The sequence below is a fragment of the Oncorhynchus nerka genome, linkage group LG15 (genome assembly GCF_034236695.1).
Source record: "Oncorhynchus nerka isolate Pitt River linkage group LG15, Oner_Uvic_2.0, whole genome shotgun sequence".
In the NCBI taxonomy this organism is placed as follows: Eukaryota; Metazoa; Chordata; class Actinopteri; order Salmoniformes; family Salmonidae; genus Oncorhynchus; species Oncorhynchus nerka.
In genome coordinates, this window is record NC_088410.1 from 48,126,995 (window position 1) to 48,154,104 (window position 27,110).

The 27,110-nt window shown below is 41.0% G+C and overlaps 1 protein-coding gene across 1 annotated transcript in view; it reads right to left on the minus strand.

Annotated features, from left to right (window-relative positions):
- Positions 1 to 27,110, minus strand: part of LOC115142832 (potassium voltage-gated channel subfamily KQT member 2-like) — an 82,452-nt gene that overhangs the window by 40,018 nt on the left and 15,324 nt on the right. Inside the window, exons 2-4 of the mRNA XM_065001650.1 lie at positions 12,585 to 12,675; positions 11,398 to 11,524; positions 6,314 to 6,489 (exon numbers count right to left, since the gene is read on the minus strand). Of these exons, the coding sequence (XP_064857722.1) occupies positions 6,314 to 6,489; positions 11,398 to 11,524; positions 12,585 to 12,675 (394 nt within the window). The remainder of the gene's footprint in view (positions 1 to 6,313; positions 6,490 to 11,397; positions 11,525 to 12,584; positions 12,676 to 27,110) is intronic.

Here is a 27,110-nt window from a genome sequence, read left to right on the forward strand (position 1 = left end):
ACATGAGGGAAATAAAGGTCAATATCAATTGTCAAAGTGCTGTAAAACTCAACGCTTTACTATTGATGAGAAATAACCCTTTTATTGGGCATCACTGAGCAGCGACTAACATGATAAAAACCTGTCCGTAAACCCAAAATGCATAAACTAAAAGTCAGATTTTGTACCACAGGAAATTCTCTGAAACCAAATGTGTTTTTCAATCCAGCAAATGTTGTAACCTAGAAATATGTCAGGTTATAATTTGGTAATAAAAGATCCAGTGCTGGATAGAGTATCAGGTCCACTTTGTTTGAGGGACTGACTGGTGCTGAAGTCAACACAAGGAAATACTGTGGTTGGCTACTCTGAGAAATGGGCACTTTCCCCCTCTTCAAAGAGAATGGCATTCCCTGGCATTACCTATCATTCCGGCTGCTGAGGCAGCTCCCCCTGTTATCCATATTTAACCATATTTAACCATGGGGAGGAGATATAGAGAGAGACAGAATTGGGGATGAGATGGAGAGAGAGGGAGGAGGTAAGCGAAAGGGAGAGAGACAGAGGCAGAATAAGTGACAGAGAGACAGAGATGGCGAAAGAGAGAGAGAAACAGAGAGAGAGAGTGAGAGAGAGAGGAACAGAGAGAGAGAGTGAGAGAGAGAGAGAGAGTGAGAGAGAGAAACAGAGAGAGAGAGTGTGAGAGAGAGAGAGAGAGAGAAACAGAGAGAGAGAGAGAGAAACAGAGAGAGAGAGAGTGAGAGAGAGACAGTGAGAGAGAGAGAGAGTGAGAGAGAGAGAGAGAGAGAGTGAGAGAGAGAGAGAGAGAGAGAGAGAGAAACAGAGAGAGAGGGAAACAGAGAGAGAAACAGAGAGAGAAACAGAGAGAGAGAGGAAAGAACGAGTGATTGAGGGGGCATCCTGGATGTGAAACATCAATGTGGCAAAATAGTCATGACCCTGACAGATGGCTGTGTGGAAATAGGCACAGCTCAACATCACAGAGACAGACATGGTGGTTAATTATCCCTGATTCCCTGGCTTATCCCTTCAGTGTTGGCAGAGTTGGGATTTTATTTACACCTAAAAAGGACACGTAGAAATGTACTGGGTTTTTCTCACTGACACAACAGCTTCCCTATTCCCCATGTGGCAAGCGCTGGTTTAGAAAAGACGGGAAACTGCTGAGACGACAAAAACGAACTAGCAAACAGAATTAGTTGGGCTAAAAATAGCCTCCACTTTCTGGGCTGGTTCACGTGGAATTCTGTACCAGGTTTGTGAGGACACAACGTGTAAGAGAGCCTGCATCAGTCATTGATAGATCATAGTCTACAGTCCGTTCAGAAAGTATTGAAACCTCTTTTGTTTTTCCACATTTTGTTATGATACAACCTGCATTTTAAAAGGATTAAATTGAGATTGAATGTGTCACTGATCTACACACAATACCCTATAATGTCAGTGGAATTTTGTTTGTAGAAAATGTTAGGAATTAATAACAAATGTAACGGTGAAATGATTGAGTCAATAAGTATTCAACCCCTTTGTCGTGGCAAGCCTGAATAAAAAATGTGCTTAACAAATCACATAATAAGTTGCATGGACTCAGTCCATGTTCAATAATAGTGGTTAACATTATTTTTGAATCACTAACCTCTCTCTGTACCCCACACATACATATTATTGTAATTGAGTAGGGAATTTTAAGCACAGATTCAACCAGTGAAGTTGTTCAATGCCTCACAAAGAAAGGCACCGATTGGTAAATGTGTAAAACAAACAAAAAAAGCAGACAATGAAAATCCCTTTCCCTTTCAATCAATATACCAAATCCTTATAAAGATACTGGTGTCCTTCCTAACTCAGTTGCTGTGTAGGAAAGAAACTACTTAGGGATTTCACCATGAGGTCAATGGTGATTTTAAAACAGTTACGGAGTTTAATGGTTGTGATATGAGAAAACTGAGGATGGATCAACAACATTGTAGTTAATCCACAATATTAATCTAAATGACAGAATGATAAAAAGGAAGTCTGTACAGAATAAATATATTCCAAAACAGGAATTCTGTCTGCAACAAGGCACTTTTTAGGATAAAACTAAACGGAATAAAGCTAAGCACAGGTGAAATAGGAGAGGAAACCCTGGTTCAGTCTGCTTTTCAACAGACACTTGGAGACAAATTCAACATCAACAGTGTTTATTGTCTGTTGCTTAAGACGCAACAAAATTACAGCCAATTCTGAATGAAAAGTTCTGATATCGAAATCCCTAATTTCTTTAACATTCCCTAATCCCTCAACCCTTGCTCTATTTACGTGAAACATGCATCAATCACATGCACGTGAGAAATAGAACCTGACCTTTAGCAGATCATAATTACATCAATAAATTGGTTATAACAAACTCCGAACACACGTGACTGCAAAATGGATACAGATGTGACAAATAAACTCGAAACAGGGGAATGTTTACTGGTTGCTCAGGAGGCAAGGGGGAAGTCAGATGTGTGTAATACATTTGAATAGTTGCGGAAAGATACTGGAGATCAAGAAAAAGAAGGTAAGGAGCAAGTGTTGTGTGTCAAACAGGTGCTGTTAGATTACAATATAAATTTTCGGACCGTTTGGAACAATGTAAACAACACTAAATAAATCATAAGTGTACCAGTGAGTCTGTTGTAAGCAGACTAAAAGTAGTTGCATTCATTCGTGAATGTAATTTCCGAAATAGATCTGTTTATTTATTGTTTACACAAATTATTCAAGGGTCCCTTGATTGTATTTCAAATCATGAATGACTCATATCCTGTATGATGACATGAACGAATGAATGATTGATTGATACAGTACTGTAGCCTATATAATAAGTATTGAAAAATACAGTGCATTCGGAAAGTATTCAAACCCCATGACTTTTTCCACATTTCGTTAAGCTACAGCCTTATTCTAAAATTGATTAAATAAAATAAATCCTCATCAATCTACATACAATACCCCATAATGACAAAGTGAAAACAGGTTTTTTTAATTGCTTGCAAATTTATAAAAAATATAAAACAGAAATACCTTATTTACATACGCATTTCAAGTCCTTTGCAATGAGACTCGAAATTGAACTCAGGTGCATCCTGTTTCCATTGATTGTACTTGAGATGTTTTTACAACTTGATTGAGTCCACCTGTGGTAACTGTAATTGACTGGACATGTTTTGGAAAGGCATACACCTGTCTATATAAGGTCCCACAGTTGACAGTGCATGTCAGAGCAAAAACCAAGCCATGAGGTCGAAGGAATTGTCTGCAGAGCCCCGAGACAGGACTGTGTCTGACAAGATTCTCGGGTCTGATGAAACCAAGATTGAACTCTTTGGCCTTTATGCCAATTATCACGCCTGGAGAAAATCTGGCACCATCCCTACGGTGAAGCATGGTGGTGGCAGCATCATGCTGTGGGGATGTGTTTCAGTGGCAGGCACTGGGAGAATTGTCAGGATCGAGGCAAAGATGAACGGAGCAAAGTAGAGAGAGATCCTTAATGAAAACCTGCTCTAGAGCGCTCAGGACCTCAGACTGGGGAGAAGGTTTCCCGTCCAACAGGACAACAACCCTAAGCACACAGCCAAGACAACGCAGGAGTGGCTTCGGGACAAGTCTCTGAATGTCCTTGAGTGGTCCAGCTAGAGCCTGGACTTGAACCCGATCGAACATCTCTGGAGAGACCTGAGAATATCTGTGCAGCAACGCTCCCCATCCAACCTGACAGAGCTTGAGAGGATCTGCAGAGAAGAATGGGAGAAACTGCACAAATACAGGTTCGCCAAGCTTGTAGCATCATACCCAGGAATACTCGAGGCTGTAATTGCTGCCAAAGGTGCTTCAACAAAGTACTGAGTAAAGGGTCTGAATACTTATGTAAATATTATTTAAGTTTTTAATATTTTATACATTTGCTAAACAGATGAATGAATACTGTTATGGGGTATTGTGTGTATATTGATGAGGGAAAAAAACAATTTAATCCATTTTAGAATAAGGCTGCAACATAACAAAATGTGGAAAAAGGGGCTGAATACTTTCCGAATGCACTTTGTTTTAAGACTAAACAGAATGCGCTCTTAGGCCTACAGCTCGATGGTGGTTATACAAGGCTGCTATTTTAAGCCTACTAATGACAATGACATTACTTATTATTATTATTATAATAATAAATGATGATCATGACAATAATAGCAATAATAACAATAAGTAGATCAATACATTTTTTTGATTTATTATTAATAAAAAAAATTAAACACTAAATCAATTATAAATAATACTAAAGATATCAGTAGGCTATTAAACAAACACTCAAACAGGCAACATGAGCAGGATCTGTCACTATATAGATATATATGGATGATTTATAAAGCCAGGCTCATTTAACAGTTAGGCTATTGATTATAGACTTAATTCAGTTTGGGTTTCTTCTCTTCTCACTTTTCTTAGACGATTAAGGCAAGGGATGTTTTCTCGTCTCCTAACTCCGCTGCTGCCACCACATCATTATTCTCAACACTAATATGCTGGTGAACTTTGCTACCTAGCAACATGGAAGGTTCTCCCGTCTCCACAGAGGAACTCTGGAGCTCTGTCAGAGTGACCATCGGGTTCTTGGCCACCTCCCTGACCAAGGTCCTTCTCCCCCGATTGTTCAGTTTGGCCGGGCGGCCAGCTCTAGGAAGAGTCTTGGTGGTTACAAACTTCTTCCATTTAAGAATGATGGAGACCACTGTGTTCTTGGGGACCTTCAATGCTGTAGAAATGTTTTTGCACCCTTCCCCAGATCTGTGCCTCTACACAATCCTGTCTCAGAGTTCTATGGTCAATTTCTTTGACCTCATGGCTTGGTTTTTGCTCTGACATGCACTGTCAACTGTGGGACCTTATATAGACAGGTGTGTGCCTTTCCAAAACATGTCCAATCAATTTAATTTACCACAGGTGGACTCCAATCAAGTTGTAGAAACATCTGAAGGATGATCAATAGAAACAGGATGCACCTGAGCTCAATTTTGAGTCTCATAGCAAAGGGTCTGAATACTTAAGTAAATAAGGTATTGTTATTTATTTTTAATACATTTGCAAAAATGTCTAAAAAACTGTTTTTGCTTTGTCATTATAGGGTATTGTGTGTAGTTTGGCAACTTTAAAAAAATTCATTCATTTTAGAATAAGGATGTAATGTAACAAAATATGGAAAAAGGGGTCTGAATACTTTCCGAATACACTGCATATTATGAGGTAATCAATTAGCAACAATATGCATTAAGCTTAGACAGAACACCAGTAAGAACACTCCCAACCACCTGCCTTGGTGCATTCTGCTCATTACTCCCAAGGCTCTGTTAAAGATCAACTTACAGTAAAAACACACTGCCTTCATCATTGTTAATATATTAGATCACGACAAGGCTGCACAGCAATCTAGCTGTTCGATCTCACAGACAGACAGAAGAAAGACACGGTGTGACAAGCCAAATTCAATAAGAGGAAATAGTCCATGGCCGCTTCGGCTTCTGTCTGTGTCAGACTCCGGACCTGATCCATTTTGCCCTGACACTCCTCTAACAGAAGATCCCTTTAGGTTCTCTGCACATCACTGCCCTCTGCTCTTTCTCTCTGGCTCTCTATGGGGATTCTGTTGCTATGCATCTCTGGGACTGGGAGAGGGAGACACTCTTAATTCCCAATTGAGAGTGCTCCATTTATCAGACCAAGTGTGTGTCCCGAATGGCACCCTATTCTCTATATGGGGTACTACTTTTTACCAAAGCCATATAGGTCAAAAATAGTGCACTACATATGGGATAAGATGCAATTTGGAATACAAACCTAAACTTCATGAGCTTTTGACAAATTGGAGGGTACATTTAGTCGTAGTGGGTATGGGATTGGTCACAGCATGTCTCGTGGAGAGCGCGATGATGAGTGTGTTGTTTTCTGTGCTACGGGTGTAGTAGAACAATCTGAGAGCCGTAATGTTTCTAGAAGTTATTATTTGTTTGAGCAGCCTGTCAATCAATCTGGTTAGGGGGAGGGGACAGTCATATGGCAGTTTGATCAATGAACTTGGATAAATACACTTGACATGTGGTATCAGTTGACTTGACTTGTCTGTGGAAGCACATGTCCAGATACTGGATTTATAGACACATGCTGCAATGAGGGCAAAGAGCCAGATTGGAGTGGTGAGGTACACGCATCAGTTCAATGAATCAAATCTCACACACGTGCACACATAGATACACGTGTACGCACACACGCAAGCACCCACCCAGTCATTTATTACCTTGCTGTGAGCGTAAACAACAGATCCCAGGAGTTTCCAGGTGCCTCCACGGCGGTCCATCCGGATCATGCGCAAGATCTGCAGGAACCTCAAACTCCTGATGGCAGAAGTAGCAAAGACATTCCCCTGGGTTCCAGCCGCCAGCACAGAGATGGATGCAATCAGAACCATGACGTCTGGGAAAGAAACATTTTACTTTTATTTGTGCGCATATATATATATATATATATACACACATACACACACACACACACACATATATATACAGACACACCCCCCTTCAAAAGTTTGGGGTCACTTAGAAATGTCCTTGTTTTTTAAAGAAAAGCACATTTTTAGTCCATTAAAATAACATCAAATTGATTAGAAATACAATGTAGACGTTGTTCATGTTGTAAATGACTATTGTAGCTGGAAACGGCAGATTATTTATGGAATATCTACATTTTCAGCAACGTTCACTCCTGTGTTCCAATGGCACTTTGTGTTAGCTAATCCAAATCCATCATTTTTAAAAGGCTAATTGATCATTAGAAAACCTTTTTGCAATTATGTTAGCACAGATGAAAACTGTTGTTCTGATTAAAGAAGCAATACAACTGGCCTTCTTTAGACTAGTTGAGTATCAGCATTTATGGGTTCGATTACAGGCTCAAAATGGCCAGAAACAAAGCCATTTCTTCTGAAACTCATCAGTATATTCTTGTTCTGAGAAATTATGGCTATTCCATGTGAGAAATTGCCAAGAAACTGAAGATCTCGTACAACACTGTGTACTACTCCCTTCACAGAACAGCACAAACTGGAGTGTGATGAGTGGGAGGCCCCGGTGCACAACTGAGCAAGAGGACAAATACATTTGAGTGTCTAGTTTGAGAAACAGACGCCTCACAAGTCCTCAACTGGCAGCTTCATTAAATAGTACCCGCAAAACACCAGCCTCAACGACAACAGTGAAGAGGCGACTCCGGGATGCTGGCCTTCTAGGCAGAGGTCCTCTGTCCAGTGTCTGTGTTCTTTTCCCCCCCATCTTAATATTAAATTTTTATTGGCCAGTCTGAGAGATGGCTTTTTTTCTTTGCAGCTCTGCCTAGAAGGCCAGCATTCCGGAGTCGGTTGACGTCAGAACTCAGACTGCGCTTCACAGCACTGTATGGGTATCGACTGATAGCCGTTCTGAACATGAGCACCGCATGCAACAAAATGTTGCCCCATCCCTCCTGCTAATTGGTCAACTTTTGCACATTTTCTGTTGTCGGAGTGAAGGAAAATGCTGTAAATTAAGAGGACTCAATGTATTTTGAAAGATGAGACGTTAAGGGATTATAATAAATACTGCTTTGATGTCAAACAAGCAAGCCAAACACAGTCCAAATGTGCACTTCACATTTCCATATCATAAAGCTCATCTCATATACAGCGTCAACGTTTATGATCACTACAACCATAGGCTCGTTCTTTTCAGAACAAACCATGTTTGTTTATTGTGAAGAAAATTTCCCGCGGCACACGCACCTGAATGCACTCAAAACAAAATGAATTATGATCTGTTTCTCTGAATTGCCTTGTGAAAACCTAACACTGTAAGATTGGATTTTATAACTTTGCTAGTCATGTTGGCAATAGAACAAGCTTTCAAATGATGCCCACCTGACCAAGATTGCGATTGATAATTGTCAAGTTTTGCATTGTGTAAACAGTAATTCTGTGATGGCGGTGATTCAGGGTTGTGTTCCAAACAAAACAACTTAATGTGCTCGCTTTAATTCCTCAACGGCACAACTAGGAGATCTCAAAAAGGCACCATATGCACTGATCAAAAATATAAACGCAACATGCAACAATTTCAGAGAGTTACAGTTCATATAAGGAAATCAGTCAAATGAATTCATTAGGCCCTAATCTATGGATTTCACATGACTGTGAATACAGATATGCATCTGTTGATCACAGATACAGCATAAGTCGGAAGTTTACATACACCTTAGCCGAATACATTTAAACTCAGATTTTCACAATTCCTGACATTTAATCATAGTAAAAATTCCCTGTCTTAGGTCAATTAGGATCACCACTTTATGTTAAGAATGTGAAATGTCAGAATAATAGTAGAGAGAAGGATTTATTTCAGCTTTTATTTCTTTCATCACATTCCCAGTTGGTCAGAAGTTTACATACACTCAATTAGTATTTGGTTGCATTGCCTTTAAATTGTTTAACTTGGGTCAAACGTTTTGGGTAGCCTTCCACAAGCTTCCCACAATAAGTTGGGTGAATTTTGTCCCATTCCTCCTGACAGAGCTGGTGTAACTGAGTCAGGTTTGTAGGCCTCCTTACTCACACACACTTTTTCAGTTCTGCCCACAAATTTTCTATAGGATTGAGGTCAGGGCTTTGTGATGGCCACTCAAATACCTTGACTTTGTTGTCCTTAAGCTGTTTTGCTCCAACGTTGGAAGTATGCTTGGGGTCATTGTCCATTTGGAAAACCCATTTCCTCCCTCATGATGCTATCTATTTTGTGAAGTGCACCAGTCCCTCCTGCAGCAAAGCACCCCCACAATATGAGGCTGCCACCCCCGTGCTTCATGGTTGGGAAGGTGTTCTTCAGTTTGCAAGCCCCCCCCCCTTTTTCCTCCAAACAATGATGGTCATTATGGCCAAACAGTTCTATTCTTGTTTCATCAGACCAGAGGACGATCTTTGTCCCCATGTGCAGTTGCAAACCGTAGTCTGGCTTTTTAATGTCTGTTTTGGAGCAGTGGCTTCCTCCTTGCATAGCATGTTATGTCGATATAGGACTCGTTTTACTGTGGATATACAGTGGGGCAAAAAAGTATTTAGTCAGCCACCAATTGGTCCCAGCTCTCTGCAGGTCATTCACTTGGTCCCCCCGTGTGGTTCTGGGATTTCTTCTCACCGTTCTTGTGATCATTTTGCCCCCACGGGGTGAGATCTTGCGTGGAGCCCCAGATCGAGGGAGATTAGCAGTGGTCTTGTATGTCTTCCATTTCCTAATAATTGCTCCCACAGTTGATTTCTTCAAAGCAAGCTGCTTACCTATTGCAGATTCAGTCTTCCCAGCCTGGTGCAGGTCTACAATTTTGTTTCTGGTGTCCTATGACAGCTCTTTGGTCTTGGCCAAAGTGGAGTTTGGAGTGTGACTGTTTGAGGTTGTGGACAGGTGTCTTTTATTCTGATAACAAGTTCAAACAGGTGCCATTAATACAGGTAATGAGTGGAGGACAGAGGAGCCTCTTAAAGAAGAAGTTACAGGTCTGTGAGAGCTAGAAATCTTGCTTGTTTGTAGGTGACCAAATAATTCCACCATAATTTGCAAATAAATTAATTAAAAATCCTATAATGTGATTTTCTGGATTTTTTTTCTAATTTTGTCTGTCATAGTTGAAGTGTACCTATGATGAAAATTACAGGCCTCTCTCATTTTTTTATGTGGGAGAACTTGCACAATTGGTAGCTGACTAAATACTTTTTTGCCCCACTGTAGATACTTTTGTACCCGTTTCCTCCAGCATCTTCACAAGATCCTTTGCTGTTGTTCTGGGATTGATTTGCACTTTTCGCACCAAAGTACGTTCATCTCTAGGAGACAGAATGCGTCTCCTTCCTGAGCGGTACGATGGCTGCGTGGTCCCATGGTGTTTATACTTGAGTGCTATTGTTTGTAAAGATAAACGTGATACCTTCAGGCATTTGGAAATTGCTCCCAAGGATGAACCAGACTTGTGGAGGTGTCCAATTTTTTTCCTGAGGTCTTGGCTGATTTCTTTTGATTTTCCCATGATGTCAAGCAAAGAGGCACTGAGTTTGAAGGTAGGCCTTGAAATACATCCACAGACACACCTCCAATTGACTCAAATGATGTCAATTAGCCTATCAGAAGCTTCGAATGCCATGACATAATTTTCTGGAATTTTCCAAGTTGTTTAAAGGCAGAGTCAACTTAGTGTATGTAAACTTCTGGCCCACTGGAATTGTGACACAGTGAATTATAAGTGAAATAATCTGTCTGTAAACAATTGTTGGAAAAATGACTTGTGTCATGCACAAAGTAGATGTCCTAACCTATAGTTTGTTAACAAAAAATTTGTGGAGTGGTTGAAAAACAAGTTTTAATGACTCCAACCTAAATGTATGTAAACTTCCGACTTCAATGTACCTAAAAAGGTAGGGCCGTGGATCAGAAAACCAGTCAGTATGTGGTGTTACCACTATTTGCCTCATGCAGCGAGATACATCTCCTTCGCATAGAGTTGATCAGGCTGTTGATTGTGGCCTGTGGAATTTTGTCCCACTCCTCTTCAATGGCTGTGCGAAGTTGCTAGATATTGCCAGGAACTGGAACAGGCTGTCGTACAGGTCGATCCAGAGCATTCCAAACATGCTCAATTGGTGACATGTCTGGTGAGTATGCAGTATCATGGAAAAACTGGGACAATTTCAACTTCCTGGAATTGTGTACAGATCCTTGTGACCTAGAGCCGTGCATTATCATGAGGTGATGGCCATAAAAGTGATTTGAAATGGCTTAGGAACTGTGCACACTTGTAGACACTCTTTAGTCCTCTCACTTAAACTCTTGTCATTTTTGTTGTCTTGTTTTGCACCTACCCCACATTTTCCAGGAATATTCTTATGTTACTGAATGTATCTAGAGTATTTTCAGATTTCTTTATCAACAAATGCAGCTAAAAGTACAGTAAACGTAAGATGCAAATCAAAATCAACAGTGTAATGTTTGGATTCAGTCTTGTGTCAGGTGTACTGCTGTCTCCTCAACATTGATCTAATAATTTCCCCATATTCCCCAAACTGTTCCCTTTTTAATTGCTACCATGCTAATGCATATGCATTTTATATTTCTCTGTAAGAAACATTTCAATTTAGCCCTAACCATATAGATCAATTCCCACGAGTGTGACGGGTTAAGTGACCACTAGTAGACAGTTTTATCTCACTGACGACTCCGAACAGGCAGGGGTGACACAGAAGACCACAGGGGTGACACAGAAGACCACAGGGGTGACACAGAAGACCACAGAGGTGGTTGCATTCAAACTCACCGATCACACAGAAGGGCTTGCGGGAAAACTTCAGACGGCCACTCCATCCTCTGTATCTGCAGCAGCATCCGGCGGCCCATATCCTCACGATGTACTCCACACCGAACACTACGATGGTGACTATTTCCTAAAGACAAAGGCTTCCTGTTATCACAGAGGTGCCCATGCATATTACATATTATGATAGTGCTTTGATATATACTTGAATTTTGAAGGTTGTCAAAGTTATTTTGTAAGTGGATTCATATGATACTGTATATTACATGTGCGTATATAGCCAACTGAGGTAAACAATAAGCAACACGGTATGAATAGGTGATCTAATGAACAGCGAATACATGCCATTCACCCCATGTGTCTGTGTTACTGGTGTGTCTTTTGTTGTTGTTACGTGTGCATTCTACATTTTACATACATATCACTTCTCTTTCTTTTCTTCACAGTAGTTACCTGGCAAGAATATAGTTACTTGACATGCATCACATTTGGATAGACAGTACCCAAACACATACTGGTATAACAGGGGTACTCAACTCTTACCCTATGAGGTCCGGAGCCTGCTGGTTTTCTGTTCTAGATGATAATTAATTGCACCCACCTGGTGTCCCAGGTCTAAATCAGTCCCTGATTACATGGTAACAATGAAAAAATGCAGTGGAACTGGCATCAAGGTCCAGAGTTGAGTTTGAGGGCTGTACAGTATAAATGATCTATCATATTTTTTTTCATTACTATTATACAATATGAGCTTTTAAACCCCACCCCTCAGCTACTCTCAGTCCATCCCACCCATCTCCATAAACCGCCTTCTTTTGATTTCCATGTGTCATATATTTTTCAATTTTGCTATTTCACATAAATTCTTAACCTTTCTAATCACATAGTATCCACAGCTTTTAAAGTTAAAGATTCATATTTTTATATTGTTGATTGATTTGACTATGTCTTTCCAAATCTCCCAACAGTGCTATTTGTAGGGTTCATTTTAGGTAAATGTGATTTTTCAGCCATTCAAGAACCTGTGACCAGAAACGAGCCACGTACTGGCAATACCAGAATCAGTGATCTAATGATTCTGTCTCTTTACAGCAAAATCTGCAGAGCTGAGATGGTTGTATGCACCCTATACATCAGTGTTACTTATAAATTTCATGAACTCTACAGTAAGTGGGAGACAAAGTGCTTACCAGTATGTACAAGGCATCTTCAGAGCTCTTCTCATACTCCTTAATGGTGGAAAACACAGAGAGGACCAGACAGGAGAAGACCAGCAGAAAACTATGGATAACAAGATAAGAGAAAACATATTAAGGTCAATCTGTACCATGTCCAATCCAATCAAAATACACTTCAATTACAAATAGTCTTCTGTCTCCACCGATAACAACTATAAGTACCCCTATATACCACAGGCAAGTCAATAAACCTGCAAGTAATACCAATTTCACACACTGAGAGGTCTGATGGGGTTTCAGAGGCTTAACAAATTCAATTGATTAATATGGAATTGCTGAGCTTCACTGTATCCCTCTCCCAAGTCATGAAGACACATATGAGCTATTGTAGGAGATACAATAGATTAGTCTGACAGTAGACGGTTAGGAACCCAAGAGGGTTTGAGTCCTATAGATCAGAGCTGGGGAGGAGGGAAAAAGTCAATATGTCATTTTTCACTCTTTGGTGAAATAGATTTAAATGGGGAGTAGTGGGTGTTACAGTAGACAGTGATGTGAAGGTCGGGGTTGGGGTTGGGGCAAGGGGGAGACAAGGACATTTGAGGAGAGGAAGCTAAACTGAAAAAGGCAAAGGAAATAAAATAAGAAAAATATTGAAGACAGTATTGGTATTTCCAGAGTACTAGACCACAGGTGTAGAACTTTCTGGTAAAATAAATAAATTGTGAAACGTCCACGTCTGTTTTGGGATATTACAACAAAAAGTTATGACAAACACCGAACATTGTTTTCTTTCCCCCCAGACGTCATTACACTCGCGATAGTACAGCAGAATATGTACTGCACATTTTTTTTACCACGCTGCGCTCCTCAGCTCCGTTTAGTCAACAACAACAAAAATAAATAAATGTGCCTAGAGCGACCAGTGGTGCTTTCACCTTATGCAGATCTAAGCTTTACATAAACACATATTAAACCAAAATGGATCCAAAATAGAGGCCCCCCCACCCCATAACAATTGCAATTAACTTTCCCATTAATCGTTGACACTGCTTTGGCAGATACAGTGGCTTGCGAAAGTATTCACCCCTCTTGGCATTTTTCCTAATTTGTTGCCTTACAACCTGGAATTAAAATAGACTTTTGGGGGATTAGTATCATTTGACTTACACAACATGCCTTCCACTTTGAAGTTGCAATATATTTTCTCTTGTGAAACAAACAAGAAGACTAAAAAAACATAACACTTAAGTCAATACTTTGTACAGCCACCATTAGCAGCAATTACAGCTGCAAGTCTCTTGTGGTATGACTCTATAAGCTTGGCACATCTAGCCACTGGGAGTTTTGCCCATTCTTCAAGGCAAAACTGCTCCAGCTCCTTCAAGTTGGATGGGTTCTGCTGATGTACAGCAATCTTTAATTATTACCACAGATTCTCAATTGGTTTGAGGTCTGGGCTTTGACTAGGCCATTCCAAGACATTTAAATGTTCCCATTAAACCACTCAAGTGTTGCTTTAGCAGTATGCTTAGGGTCATTGTCCTGCTGGAAGGTGAACCTCTGTCCCAGTCTCAAATCTCTGGAAGAATGAAACAGGTTTCCCTTTAGCGCCATCCATCATTCCTTCAATTCTGACCAGTTTCCCAGTCCCAGGCAGATGAAAAACATTCCCACCGCATGACGCTACCACCACATGGATGGGGTTCTCGGGGTGATGAGAGGTGTTGGGTTTGCACCAGACTTAGCGTTTTCCTTGATGGCCAAAAAGCTCAATTTTAGTCTCATCTGACCAGAGTACCTTCTTTCATATGTTTGGGGAGTCTCCCACATGCCTTTTGGCGAACACCAAACATGTTTGCTTATTTTTGTCTGGACACTTCTGTAAAGCCCAGCTCTGTGGAGTGAACGGCTTAAAGTGGTCGTATGAACAGATACTCCAATCTCCGCTGTTGAGCTTTGCAGCTCCTTCAAGTCCTCTCTTGGCAGGTTTGTAGTGGTGCCATATTCTTTAAATTTTTTAATAATGAATTTAATGGTGCTCCGTGAGATGTTTAAAGATTTGGATATTTTATTTATAACCCAACCCTGATCTGACTTCTCCACAACTTTGTCCATGACCTGTTTGGAGAGCTCCTTGGTCATCATGGTGCCACTTGCTTGGTGGTGCCCCTTGCTTAGTGGTGTTGCAGACTCTTGGGGCCTTTCAGAACAGGTGCATATATACTGAGATCATGTGACACTTAAATAAAGTCCGCCTGTGTGCAATCTAACTAATTATGTGGCTTCTGAAGGTAATTGGTTGCAGCAGATCTTATTTAGGGGCTTCATAGCAAAGGGCGTGAATACATATGCACGCACCATTTTTCCGTTGTCCATTTTTTTAATAGTTTTTGAAAAATTAATTTTTTAAATTTAACTTCGTCAATTTGGACTATTTTGTGTATGTCCATTATATGAAATTCAAATAAAAATGACAGGTTGTATTGCAACAAAGGCAAGGCACTGTAGCTGCTACTTTGAAGGTTTTCCTTGCAGTGATAGAATCTTCTGGCCAGTATCAATACACTTATTGTAAGTTGCTCTGAAGACTTTCTAAGAGCGTGACTTCATTGTAAAATGTCAAATGACTTCATTGTAAAATGTCAAATGACTTCATTGCAAAATGTCAAATTCTTCAAGGACATTGAGCGAGACATCTGCTAGGAAGTATCTATTATGACTGACAATGCTTGCCTTGGCACATCGACGTGTGACGCAAAACATTACAAACCAGGGTAAATGGATACTTGCTCGTCACCATGACAGAGGCAGACTCCCAAAAGGCATCCTATTCTCAGATTTATAGTGAACTATATAGGGAATAGCGTGCAAATTGGGATGTAACCATATAGTACAGCCAGTGCTCTAGCAAGCACATGGTCGCTGCAAGATGATTCCTCAGGCCTCCCGATAGGTCACTCGACTACTCGGAAACAGTTGTCGGGTATGTCGTTAAAAAAAATCCCACGTCAGTGTGTTTACAGTGTCACCATTTGAAAAATAAACTGATGAATCATTGAATGAGCGGTGCTATGTCAAGGACGACTAGAGAAAAAAAAAGTTAGAACACTAGTTAAAACCTGTACATATAATCAACTTTTTATAAGACTGTATGAACATTTACAATGGCTTGTAATAACTATTATGTGTTATGTTTATATGTAGCAACATTTCAACTGAATCAAAAATGCCTGCAGGCTAGGAGACCTGGGTTCAAGACCCACAAAGGGTGGTGCAATGTAACTGTTTGCTACAAAACATTTAAAAACCGAAGATCGTAATTACTTGATCTTTAGAAACACTTGTTTTGGGATTTCCATATTTGAACCATACAGTGGATCAGTTTACAGTGAGCATTTTGGTGTGGGTCAATTCAGATAGAAGTGCAACTGAATACAGACATAGTGAACACTGTATTAAATGACTCCAGATGAGAAGAGATCTCCTCTAATTTTAGCCCATTGATTCTGAACAGATGACATTGGTTGACCTGAGGGCACTGGACACAGGAAACAGCAGATTGGATGTCCTTGACCCGGTTTTGATTGGAGTGCACTGAGTACACCAAGATGGTCACCTTCTCCTGGTCGTATTCATTAGGGCACACCGTAACAAACTGTTTTGCACGGTAAAACGTAAACAAGCGTCTTATTGGGCAAGTTCAGGTAGTTTCGATTCCATGTTTCAGTCTGTTTGCTTCCGTTTGGTGCCTATTAAGAATCTTACATTTGTCTTTGAAAACACTGTCTACTGTATGGACCACAACCAAGAAGATAGAGGCTTGGATGTGAAACATCAAATAACTTGGCACAGATGCTGGATGCTAAGTGCAATTACATGAATAAAATCAAAAGATAATGGATCGGTGCACTGCCGTCATTGATAAACAGATCCTTTTCAATTTTTTTCATGACCAGCCAGACCAATTCATGTTTCCCCTGAAAAAGAGATACTGTGGCTTCACCATTCCCCAGAAGTGCACACTCGTTCACTCCCCTTCAAGCATTTAAAAGCCTTAGCTTGTTGCAAGTTTAGCTGGAGGGAGATAATAGGAATATAGCCTAAAGCTCTATAGGCCATGCTCTGTTTCATGTCTGGGCCTGCTCCTTTGTAAAGGATGACTAACAGGGTTTTAACGGATGGGGCCTTTCCTTTTGTAGCACTTATCTCTGCCTTAGCGTATTAGTCAGGGTCCTAGAGAATGGTCTCTCTTTCTCTCTCTCTCTCTCCCGCCCTCCTTTTATTTATTTTTATTTTTTCTCCCTATTTCGGTCTTGTTTTCTCTCCCTCTCTATCTCCCCTCTCTGTTATCTTTCACCAGGCTCTGGTCATTGATAAACCACTTCTTCTGGCTGTTTCTGAAGTAGTAGAAGGCTGTTCTTTCTCTCTCACAGTGCCGATGGGGTGAGCTAAAGTAAGCAGTCGCGCCCTCTCGCCTCGGGCTCAGACAGATTCTGCCAGACAGGCTGGAAGAAATACAGCCCACTCAGCAGCAGCAACAGAATCAGTACCGTGGCAGCAACAGCAGTAGCACAGGGAGGACAAGGATCAGGAGCCAGAGGAAAAGCCTGGCCTGTTTCAGACCTGCTCCACTCCATCCCTGCCAGCCCCGAGGGGAGAGGGGGGGGGCAAGGGGGGAAAGAGAGAGAAAAAAAGAGAGTGAGTGCACACAAGCCCCCACAGTGCTCCAGTTCCAGTCCTCCAGCTAGGACCTCGGGGGACCAAAAACAATATTTCAACTCAACGCACCAAAAAAATAACAGACAGCTGAAAATCCATCACCCCCTCAGCAGGGTAGCCCTGCAGTGTTGTCTCACTTTGGTTTGTGTGTGTGTGTGTGTGTGTGTGTGTGTGTGTGTGTGTGTGTGTGTGTGTGTGTGTGTGTGTGTGTGTGTCTTCCGCCCATGAATGCGTTTGTGTGTGTCTGTGCACAAATATGTCAGCACCAATACGTGTGTATTCGCATGTGTGCGTGTATCAAATTAAATTGTATTGGTCACATACACTTATTTAGCAGATGTTAATAAGGGTATAGTGAAATGCTTGTGTTCCTATTTCCAACAGTGCAGTAATATCTAAGAAATCACACAAATCTAATAGTCAAATGATGGAATAAAGAAATATACAAATAATTGATCGAGCATAGGTGTGTTTGTTTTTAGTCATCCCAGACATCAATTTCGCCCTGTGACACTGTCTGTGGTTAAGCAGGTGACTGGTGAAGCAGCAATCAATTACTGCAGCTACAGCCACAAGCTCCTGGCTGAGTCCCCTCAGTAAGCCGAGCACTTCTCCGCCGCAATGTGCCATGCAAATGAGTTCATGGAAAAGCTCTCTCCATCAGGGAATACGAGCGTCGTGTCAGGTTAAAGGTTTGCGCTTCCATCTTAGCACAGCGACTCTGGCGAAGCCTTGGATTGGATTTGAGGACACCGAGCTAATTGGTGCCACCGCCAACGTTTCTGTCTGAAGTATTTTTGTACATGTCGAACACAGCCCGGTTTAAAATGGAGGCCCGCTTTGAACTCCGAGGGAGTGTTGCTCGCTGGAGCGATCGATCGGCTAGGTTTGGTGCTGTGAGGTTGTTGTAGCATAAGCCGGGAAGGTGGAAATAGAGAACGTGGTAGTGAACTGTGTAATCTGATGGTCAAAGACTAACATGGGGAGGATTCATGAAAAACAAAGCACTGTACATTGAATCGAAGGCTAGTTGTACGATAGGTTTGTTTTGGAAAGTGTTGTAGTATCAAGATGCATTAGGTGTACAGTGTATATATATACAGTGGGGCAAAAAGGTATGTAGTCAGCCACCAATTGTGCAAGTTCTCCCACTTAAAAAGATGAGAGAGGCCTGTAATTTTCATCATAGGTACACTTCAACTATAACAGACAAAATGAGAAAAAAATACTGAAAGACCCAGCCACGTTTCATCTTCAATGCCCTTACTGATGGAAGGAGGTTTTCACTCAAAATCTCACGATACATGGCCCCATTCATTCTTTCCTTTACACGGATCAGTCGTCCTGGTCCCTTTGCAGAAAAACAGCCCCAAAGCATGATGTTTCCACCCCCATGCTTCACAGTAGGTATGGTGTTCTTTGGATGCAACTCAGCATTCTTTGTCCTCCAAACACGACGAGTTGAGTTTTTACCAAAAAGTTCTATTTTGGTTTCATCTGACCATATGACATTCTCCCAATCTTCTTCTGGATCATCCAAATGCTCTCTAGCAAACTTCAGACGGGCCTGGACATGTACTGGCTTAAGCAGGGGGACACGTCTGGCACTGCAGGATTTGAGTCCCTGGTGGCGTAGTGTGTTACTGATGGTAGACTTGTAGACTTGTTACTTTGTTCCCAGCTCTCTGCAGGTCATTCACTAGGTCCCCCCGTGTGGTTCTGGGATTTTTGCTCACTGTTCTTGTGATCATTTTGACCCCACGGGGTGAGATCTTGCGTGGAGCCCCAGATCGAGGGAGATTATCAGTGGTCTTGTATGTCTTCCATTTCCTAATAATTGCTCCCACAGTTGATTTCTTCAAACCAAGCTGCTTACCTATTGCAGATTCAGTCTTCCCAGCCTGGTGCAGGTCGACAATTTTGTTTCTGGTGTCCTTTGACAGCTCTTTGGTCTTGGCCATAGTGGAGTTTGGAGTGTGACTGTTTGAGGTTGTGGACAGGTGTCTTTTATACTGATAACAAGTTCAAACAGGTGCCATTAATACAGGTAACGAGTGGAGGACAGAGGAGCCTCTTAAAGACGAAGTTACAGGTCTGTGAGAGCCAGAAATCTTGCTTGTTTGTAGGTGACCAAATACTTATTTTCCACCATATTTTGCAAATAAATTCATAAAAAATCCTACAATGTCATTTTCTGGATTTTTTTTCTCATTTTATCTGTCATAGTTGAAGTGTACCTATGATGAAAATTACAGGCCTCTCTCATATTTTTAAGTGGGAGAACCTGCACAATTGGTCGCTGACTAAATACTTTTTTGCCCCACTGTACCAGGATTCCCCAACTGGCGCCATGCGGGCCAAGGTGGTTTTATTTGGCCCATGTTTTCTGAGCACCAAAAAATATTATTTTTTTCTTGAATTTTCATTGTTGGACATAAAACACCAGAAAATCAGCTCCAAGGGATTTGGGAAATCTGTTCCCAAGAACTGTATTTCCACCCATAAGAGAGAGACACATGATGATATGTAAATGTACGCAAGTTTAGAAATTATTACGTTTTAATCAAATATTATATCTGTTTGGGCTTCTTGCGGTCAATTTGCAGTTTACAAATTATTTGTCATTATGTTCCGGCCCCCCGACCATGCGCTCAAGAAAGAAATCGTCCCGCGGTTGAATCTAGTTGATGATCTCTCATGTATCCTGAACAAAAATATAAACACATGTAAAGCGTTGGTCCCATTTTTCATGAGCTGAAATAAAAGTTCCCAGAAATGCTCCATGTGCACAAAATTGTTTACATCCCTGCTAGTGAGCATTTCTCCTTTGCCAAGATAATCCATCCACCTGGCAGGTGTGGCATATAAAGAATCTGATTAAACAGCGTGATAATTTCATAGGTGCACCTTGTAATGGGGACAATAAAAGGGAACCTCTCTATCAATAAAATGTGCCGTTTTGTTACACAACACAATGCCACAGAGGTCTCAAGTTTTGAGGGAGTGTGCAATTGGCATGCTGACTGCAGGAATATCCACCAGAGCTGTTGCCCGAGAATTGAATGTTAATTTCTCTACCATAAGCTGCCTCCAACGTCGTTTTAGAGAATTTGCCAGTACATCCAACCGGCCTCACAACTGCAGACCACGTGTAATCACACCAGCTCAGGACCTTCACATCTGGCTTCTTCACCTGCGGGATCAACTGGGAAGGGGGAGAGGGTTTGCTGAGGAGTTTTTCCCCCCTGTAATAAAGCCCTTTTGTGGGGAAAAAATAATTATGATTGGTTGGACCTGGCTCCTAAGTGGGTGGGCTTCTGCCCAGTCATTTGAAATCCATAGATTAGGGCTTAATGAATTTATTTCAATTGACTGATTTCCTTCTATGAACTGTAACTCTGTAAAATTGTTGAAATTGTTGCGTTTATATATTTTTTTCAATATATGTTGTGACATGGATCAATGTTGTCTGGCATTCCCTAAGCTATAAGAGCAAAAACCTTGAGGTGATGGGCATTTGAGGTGTGTGTGTGCCCTCTCCTTGACACGGCCACCTCTGAGGACAGAGAGGCATTATTACATCCCATGACAAGGCTGTCATCAAAATGCAGGCTTGCCTTGACCTCTCTGACCATATGATGTTAATATCAACAACAATAAATATAGATTGAGGCTTCTGACTACACTTGTATTTGTTAGTGGTATTTGTTTCACTAGTCACTAGTCCAAAAATGTTGAGCATTTTTTGGGGGATGATATGAAAAATTGACTTAAATGGAATAAATACCAAAAGATTTTGGAGTTTTCCTTTAAGGGAAAACAGTATGCCTTTGTCCCAAACCACACCCTATTTCCTACATAGTGTACTAATTATGACTAAGGCCAATAGGGCTTGGGTCAAAAGAAGGGCACTTTGTAGGTAGTAGGGTGTCATTTGGGATGTAAAGTATGACTAAGACAATGGAGGTTAAAACCAAAACAGGAAAAGTTCTGAAAATTCCGCCATGAAAATTGAATTCTGCTGTTACAAATAACAGCCTTAGGAAAACCAAATGGCCAAGAACATTGTAGAGAAATTAATCATTGTGTTAATCAAAATTATATATATATAAAAAATGTAACTTTTAGTGATATCTCAAATTACTGGTGTAATCCCACCGAGTCATGACACTCCATTTCAGAACTCTTTCATTTACTGAGGATATTGCCTTCTACTCACTTCCTGAGCATACAGCCATCTATAACTGTGATATAAGTTATTCCAATGGGAAAAACACCATGTAAATAAATAATACCATCCATCCAAATACTTTAGTAATTCTACTCTGTGATAAACATATTCATATTCAAAAACTCATTAGTCAACAGTCCTCGAGCATTCACACCCCCTTCATCTGTAAGCAGCTGGTCGGAGATTGAGGGATGGCTTAAAGATATGGCTTCTTCTAAAGGGAAGCAGACTGTTTTATATTCCGAGCATGCTGAAGTACTCTCGGGCTCGTGAATCTACAAAACACCTCAGATGTGGCTGGCCATGGAGTGCACTCTGTGTTTGAATAGACAATCAGCTGTGGGGTCAACATTGAGGTGTGTGTATGGGTGCAGGGTAAGTTACTTTCTAAATGTAAATATGTTACAGTTACTAGTTACCTGTCCAAAAATGTTAAATCTCCAAACTCCATAACGTAATCTGATTACTTTCAGTTAATTTTGCATTACTCTTAAAAGGCATTACAAGAAGACAAAACGGATCCATCAAATGCATTTTTGTGTAATCAGAGTGGTCTCTGAGTTGTCGTCAAACCGGGTAACCCGCTATTTCCTGACAAACCTGGAAATGTCACTCTAAAGCATACACATATGTCTGGATATGTTTAGAGCTTTTATCAACATGAAAATTCAAGCCTGATGCAACCTGAGCCCTACATTAAAGACATTTTATGAGGCAAAGCCCAAATCATTTCACTGATACTGTATCCAATACATAGGTTATAGGCTCATTACAGACAGTAGAAAACATAAAAGCCCATAGATGTGGCTATGCTCTCTTGAGTAAGTACATGAAACAAGCTCCAGTAATATTTTGGAGTGTTTCATTTATTTTTATTTTATATTACTAGGCAAGTCAGTTAAGAACAAATTCTTGTTTTCAATGACGGCCTAGGAACAGTGGGTTAACTGCCTGTTCAGGAGCAGAACGACAGATTTGTACCTTGTCAGCTCGGGGATTCGAACTTGCAACCTTTCGGTTACTAGTCCAACACTCTAACCACTAGGCTACCCTGCCGCCCCGTGGACAGTATTACTGTATTGTATTATTTTATATAGACTGGAATTAAACACGTGATGCACGCGATGCTGGTGCAGGCCTTCAAAGTTACAATTCTAGGCTTGCAAATTTAGAGTTTAATTTTGAAATATAATATGGTCTATAAAATAAAAAAAGGCTGATGCACCATCTTAACTTTCATAATATTTTGCCTGATGTTGTGCGACGTGGGTATTACCTCTTTCTCTCTGTCGTTGCTTCTTTCCTTCCTCGCTCTCAACAGTTATCCTTATCTTCATCACTGTAATGACATGCTTGAATGCTATAGGTCTACAAAAAGATGCAGACGGGTTTCTCTTCAAAAAGAGTGATGGGTCAAAATAAATCACTTCTATTCTATAGCCTATCGCTATTGTGCGTTCTCTCTTCTTTCAAACAGCGAGTTCTTTTGGCTGCTGTATTTAATAAGACGTGTCATTTGTACAGCGCTTTCATTACAGAGGAAAGATAAATACAAATTACAATAAAAACGCCGTACATGTAGAATTAAGGCAGGTAAAATAGCAATAGTAAGGTAGGTGCACAATACATTTTAGATTGGGATCAGGACTATGAAGAAGACAGTAGAGGTGGATTTTAAGGCCTGTTTTAAAATTTCCGATCGATGGCGAGGCTCCGAGATGGTCAGGGAGAGCATTCCATGGGCGAGGGGCAAGGAAGCAGAAGGCTCGGTCCCCCATAGCTCCGAGATGTTTCTTGGGGACTTGAATCAGTAGGGTGTGGCTAGAGCGGAGAGTGCACTGTGGCTCGCTGATTGAGTTGAGGTCGCTGACGTAGGTGAAGCTCGATCCATTCAAGGCATTAAATACAAGCATGAGAATTTTGTAGTCGATCCTGTAGTTGACCGGTAGCCAGTGGAGTTGGCCCAGGATCGGTGTGATGTGGACTGACTTTTTGGTCCTGGTCAGGACCCTAGCAGCACTGTTCTGGATTATTTGGAGCATCTGTGGTGATTTGGCAGGGAGGCCCCAAAACAGCACATTGTCAATCCGAGAGCAAACGAAGGCGTGGAGGAGTTTCTCTGCATCTGGTTGGAAAAGAGTGATGGTATATCTTTTAGATTGATTATTTTTTTTAAATATTTGTTTTATGTGGGCATCGAAGGAGAGAGAAAGATCAAACTTGACTCCTAGGTTGAAGATGACATGTGGATGACCTGGCCGTTGATTGTACAGTGGTTGCTCGACTACAAGTTTTGAGATTACGCTGGGGGACTTAGAGGTAATTTGTGGTTTAGTATGGTACCCTGCGTCACTGCTTCATTGCTCCAGACCAGCGCAAGGGGGAGTTAGAGCACAGCTTATACTTTCTGGTCCCAAGGCCCTAATGTGTCTTTAACTGACAATGCATGGGCGACATAAAACCAAATAGAAACTGATATGTGTTCCCGACTTCAAAATTGAATTTCAATTAACTGAATGATGGGGATGAAGAAGGTGATTGAATTTAGAACAATAGTGTAAGAATTGCTATTCCTCTGTCCTGCACACGCACACCCTGAAAAATACACTTGTTTTTTTGTTACTACTCGTCAGTATTACTTACTAAAACTGTTGTTACACTAAGGTTTTTATTCTAAGAGAAACAAAAATGTTCAATAATATCCAATTATGTGTTGACTGAATGTAATTAAGTGATGTCTGCTAAATAATCAAGTCGATGGCGTGGTCATATAGCCTCGGCACCTACATAAAGCTGAGGGACTCACTCATTCACTCTTTGGATCAAAATAAATAAGTACCAACATTCTTTCTGATAGTCTTTAATAAAGAAATGTTTTGGTTATCCTGATCTGGACACCATGTATTATAATATCCCATTATGGGCTATTAGCAGGACAATAGACTCTTGCACAAAGTATCAAAATACAGAGAGATTGTCACGTTCTGACCTTTATTTCCTTTGTTTTGTATTTATTTAGTATGGTCAGGGCGTGAGTTGGGTGGGCAGTCTATGTTTGTTTTTCTATGTTTTGGGGTATTTCTATGTTTCGGCCTTGTATGGTTCTCAATCAGAGGCAGGTGTCATTATTCATCTCTGATTGAGAATCATACTTAGGTAGCCTGGGTTTCACTGTGTGTTTGTGGGTGATTGTTCCTGTCTCTGTGTTTTGCACCAGATAGGGCTGGTTTAGGTTTTCACACGTTTGTTGTTTTGCTAGTTATTTCATGTCTAGTTCCTTGATTAAAGAACATGAATAACCACCACGCTGAATTTTGGTCCGCTTCTCCTTCACCACAGGAAAACCCTTAGAGGTGTTGGCAAGGCAATTGGTCAGCATTAAAAACTTTGTGCATGGGGCCTCCTGAGTGGTGCAGTGGTCCAAGACACTTTCGCTCACTTTAGGTCATTTGTAAACAAAATAATCTCCAAATTATAATTATTTTTTAAACAAGCCATAGAAAGGTGGTTGCAATTTCAGTTTAATCCTTAAACTCAAATATACTAATTGATTTAAAAAAAACTTTATTGGCTGTACTAGATTTTCTGTTCCTCCTGAACGCCCTAATCTACTCACTTAAATTGAGATCCTGGTCATGGTGCATGGTGTTGTTACAGCATAATCAAAGTGAGGACAATAGGCGATCTTCTGTATACTTATGGCCTATAGTTAGCTGAAAGTCACACCTTTCCAGTACTCCTCACCCTGCCCCTAACTCCACCCTTAACACAGTTACCATTCAAAAAAGAGCTGTTTATCCAAATAAAAATGACATTGTGACCAAAGAGAACAGACAAAATGGACATTGTTTTCATCAACCAGCTTCTTTCTATGCTGCCACCCATTCCAGGGTTAGGACCATAACCACCAGAGGACTTGAAAATGAGCCGGAGCTGAGAGGATCACCAAAACTAGAGGTATTTTGGTTTCAGTGCATTTTCTTAAACAAATATGTATATACCCTATCAATGTGTAGTCATACTGTGTAATAAAATTAATAATTAAATAAAGGTAAAAAAAAAAAAAATCTAAATAATTGTGTACGAAAAACGGGAATGTGTTTTTGCAGAGCGTACAACCATGCTGACAACCATGCGTGGAGATCAGTGGACAAAGAGCTGGAGAGCGGGCCACACAAAAAAAAAGCATGGTTGCCAAGAAAGCGGTTAGTTTTGCTAGATTCTTAAAATGTGTACACAGCATGTGTGTGTTAGAGTTAATTCTTAATTGATCTACCGTTTCTATCATAGGCCACTGTAATCGATGGGGGCTCAGGGCTGTAACATTCTGCTCATCTGATGAAGGTGCACATGGATCAGATTCAAACTTTGAAGACTGAGTCGAGACTGAATCGAGTCATTGAAGGCAGACCAGCAGAAAGAGAAACATTATCTGAGGGTAGAGATACGGGCGGCAGCTGATGCATTGGTCCAGAGCCAGGCGGTATTGGCAGAGAGTCACTCGTCATTGGCAGAGAATCAGGCGGCATTGGCGGAGAGTCAGGCGGAGAATAATGTTTTGAAGAGGGCAAGAAACGAGATGGAGTCACAATCCATGCCGGGCACACCTGTGAGCTCTGGAACTCCACCTCCAACAGGCAGAGTCAACATACCTGGCGGGTTCGTCAGGTCGTCGGTTCACACTGACATTTCCATTCCTCTTCTGACAAAATAACTTGACAAACTGCTCACCGGGCACAGCAAGGTCTGTCTGTACCGTTATGCTGTTCTGCTATTCCAAGGATGTGTAACCGAAGCGAGATACCACGAGTGGACACAGAATACCAACTGGGATGGATCCCGAGGCAAATGTGGCTTACCAGTGAATTTCCAGGTGTTCATCATTAATACTGTGTCTCAGAAGTTTCTGCCCAAGACTGGTGCTACCCGGAAAATCATTAAAGATGCTTTAAAGATGAGTTAAATGAGGTCACCGAGAAAGTCTGGACATGGCCTGCTCTCCCTTATGTAAGAAATTAGGCACTTTACCATGTTTACTACAGTATGTACTCTAGGCTGTTTACTTGTCAGACTGCACAGTAGCCTAATAAACAAATGCAAAAACTATCTTCAATATGCCTTAAATGCTTTATTATCCAAATGTTTAGGTCAAGACAGCGCTGCTCTCAGACAAGCATGGGGACTGGTCTTGATAAATCAAGATTAGTATTTTCCCTGAATCTTGGTTAGACTACAATTAAGGTGTGGAAATGTTAGGACTATTTTGCTCTTACTATAGTACTGTAGCCTACTCCCGACCAGACACGTTGTTTAGCGCCATTATTGGCTATTAGCAGGACAATAGACTCTTGCCAAGAAGGAGGATAGGGGGAGAATTGTATCGTCAAATGTATTTCTTAGTTAGGTTGGCTGTATCACAACCGGGCGTGATTGGGAGTCCATTAGGGCGGCACACAATTGGCCCAGTGTCATCCAGATTTGGCCAGTGTAGGCAGTCATTGTAAATAATAATTTGTTCTTAACTGATTTGCCTAGTTAAATAAAAGGTAATGTTGTACAGCACCATATTTTCCTAACCCTGAGGG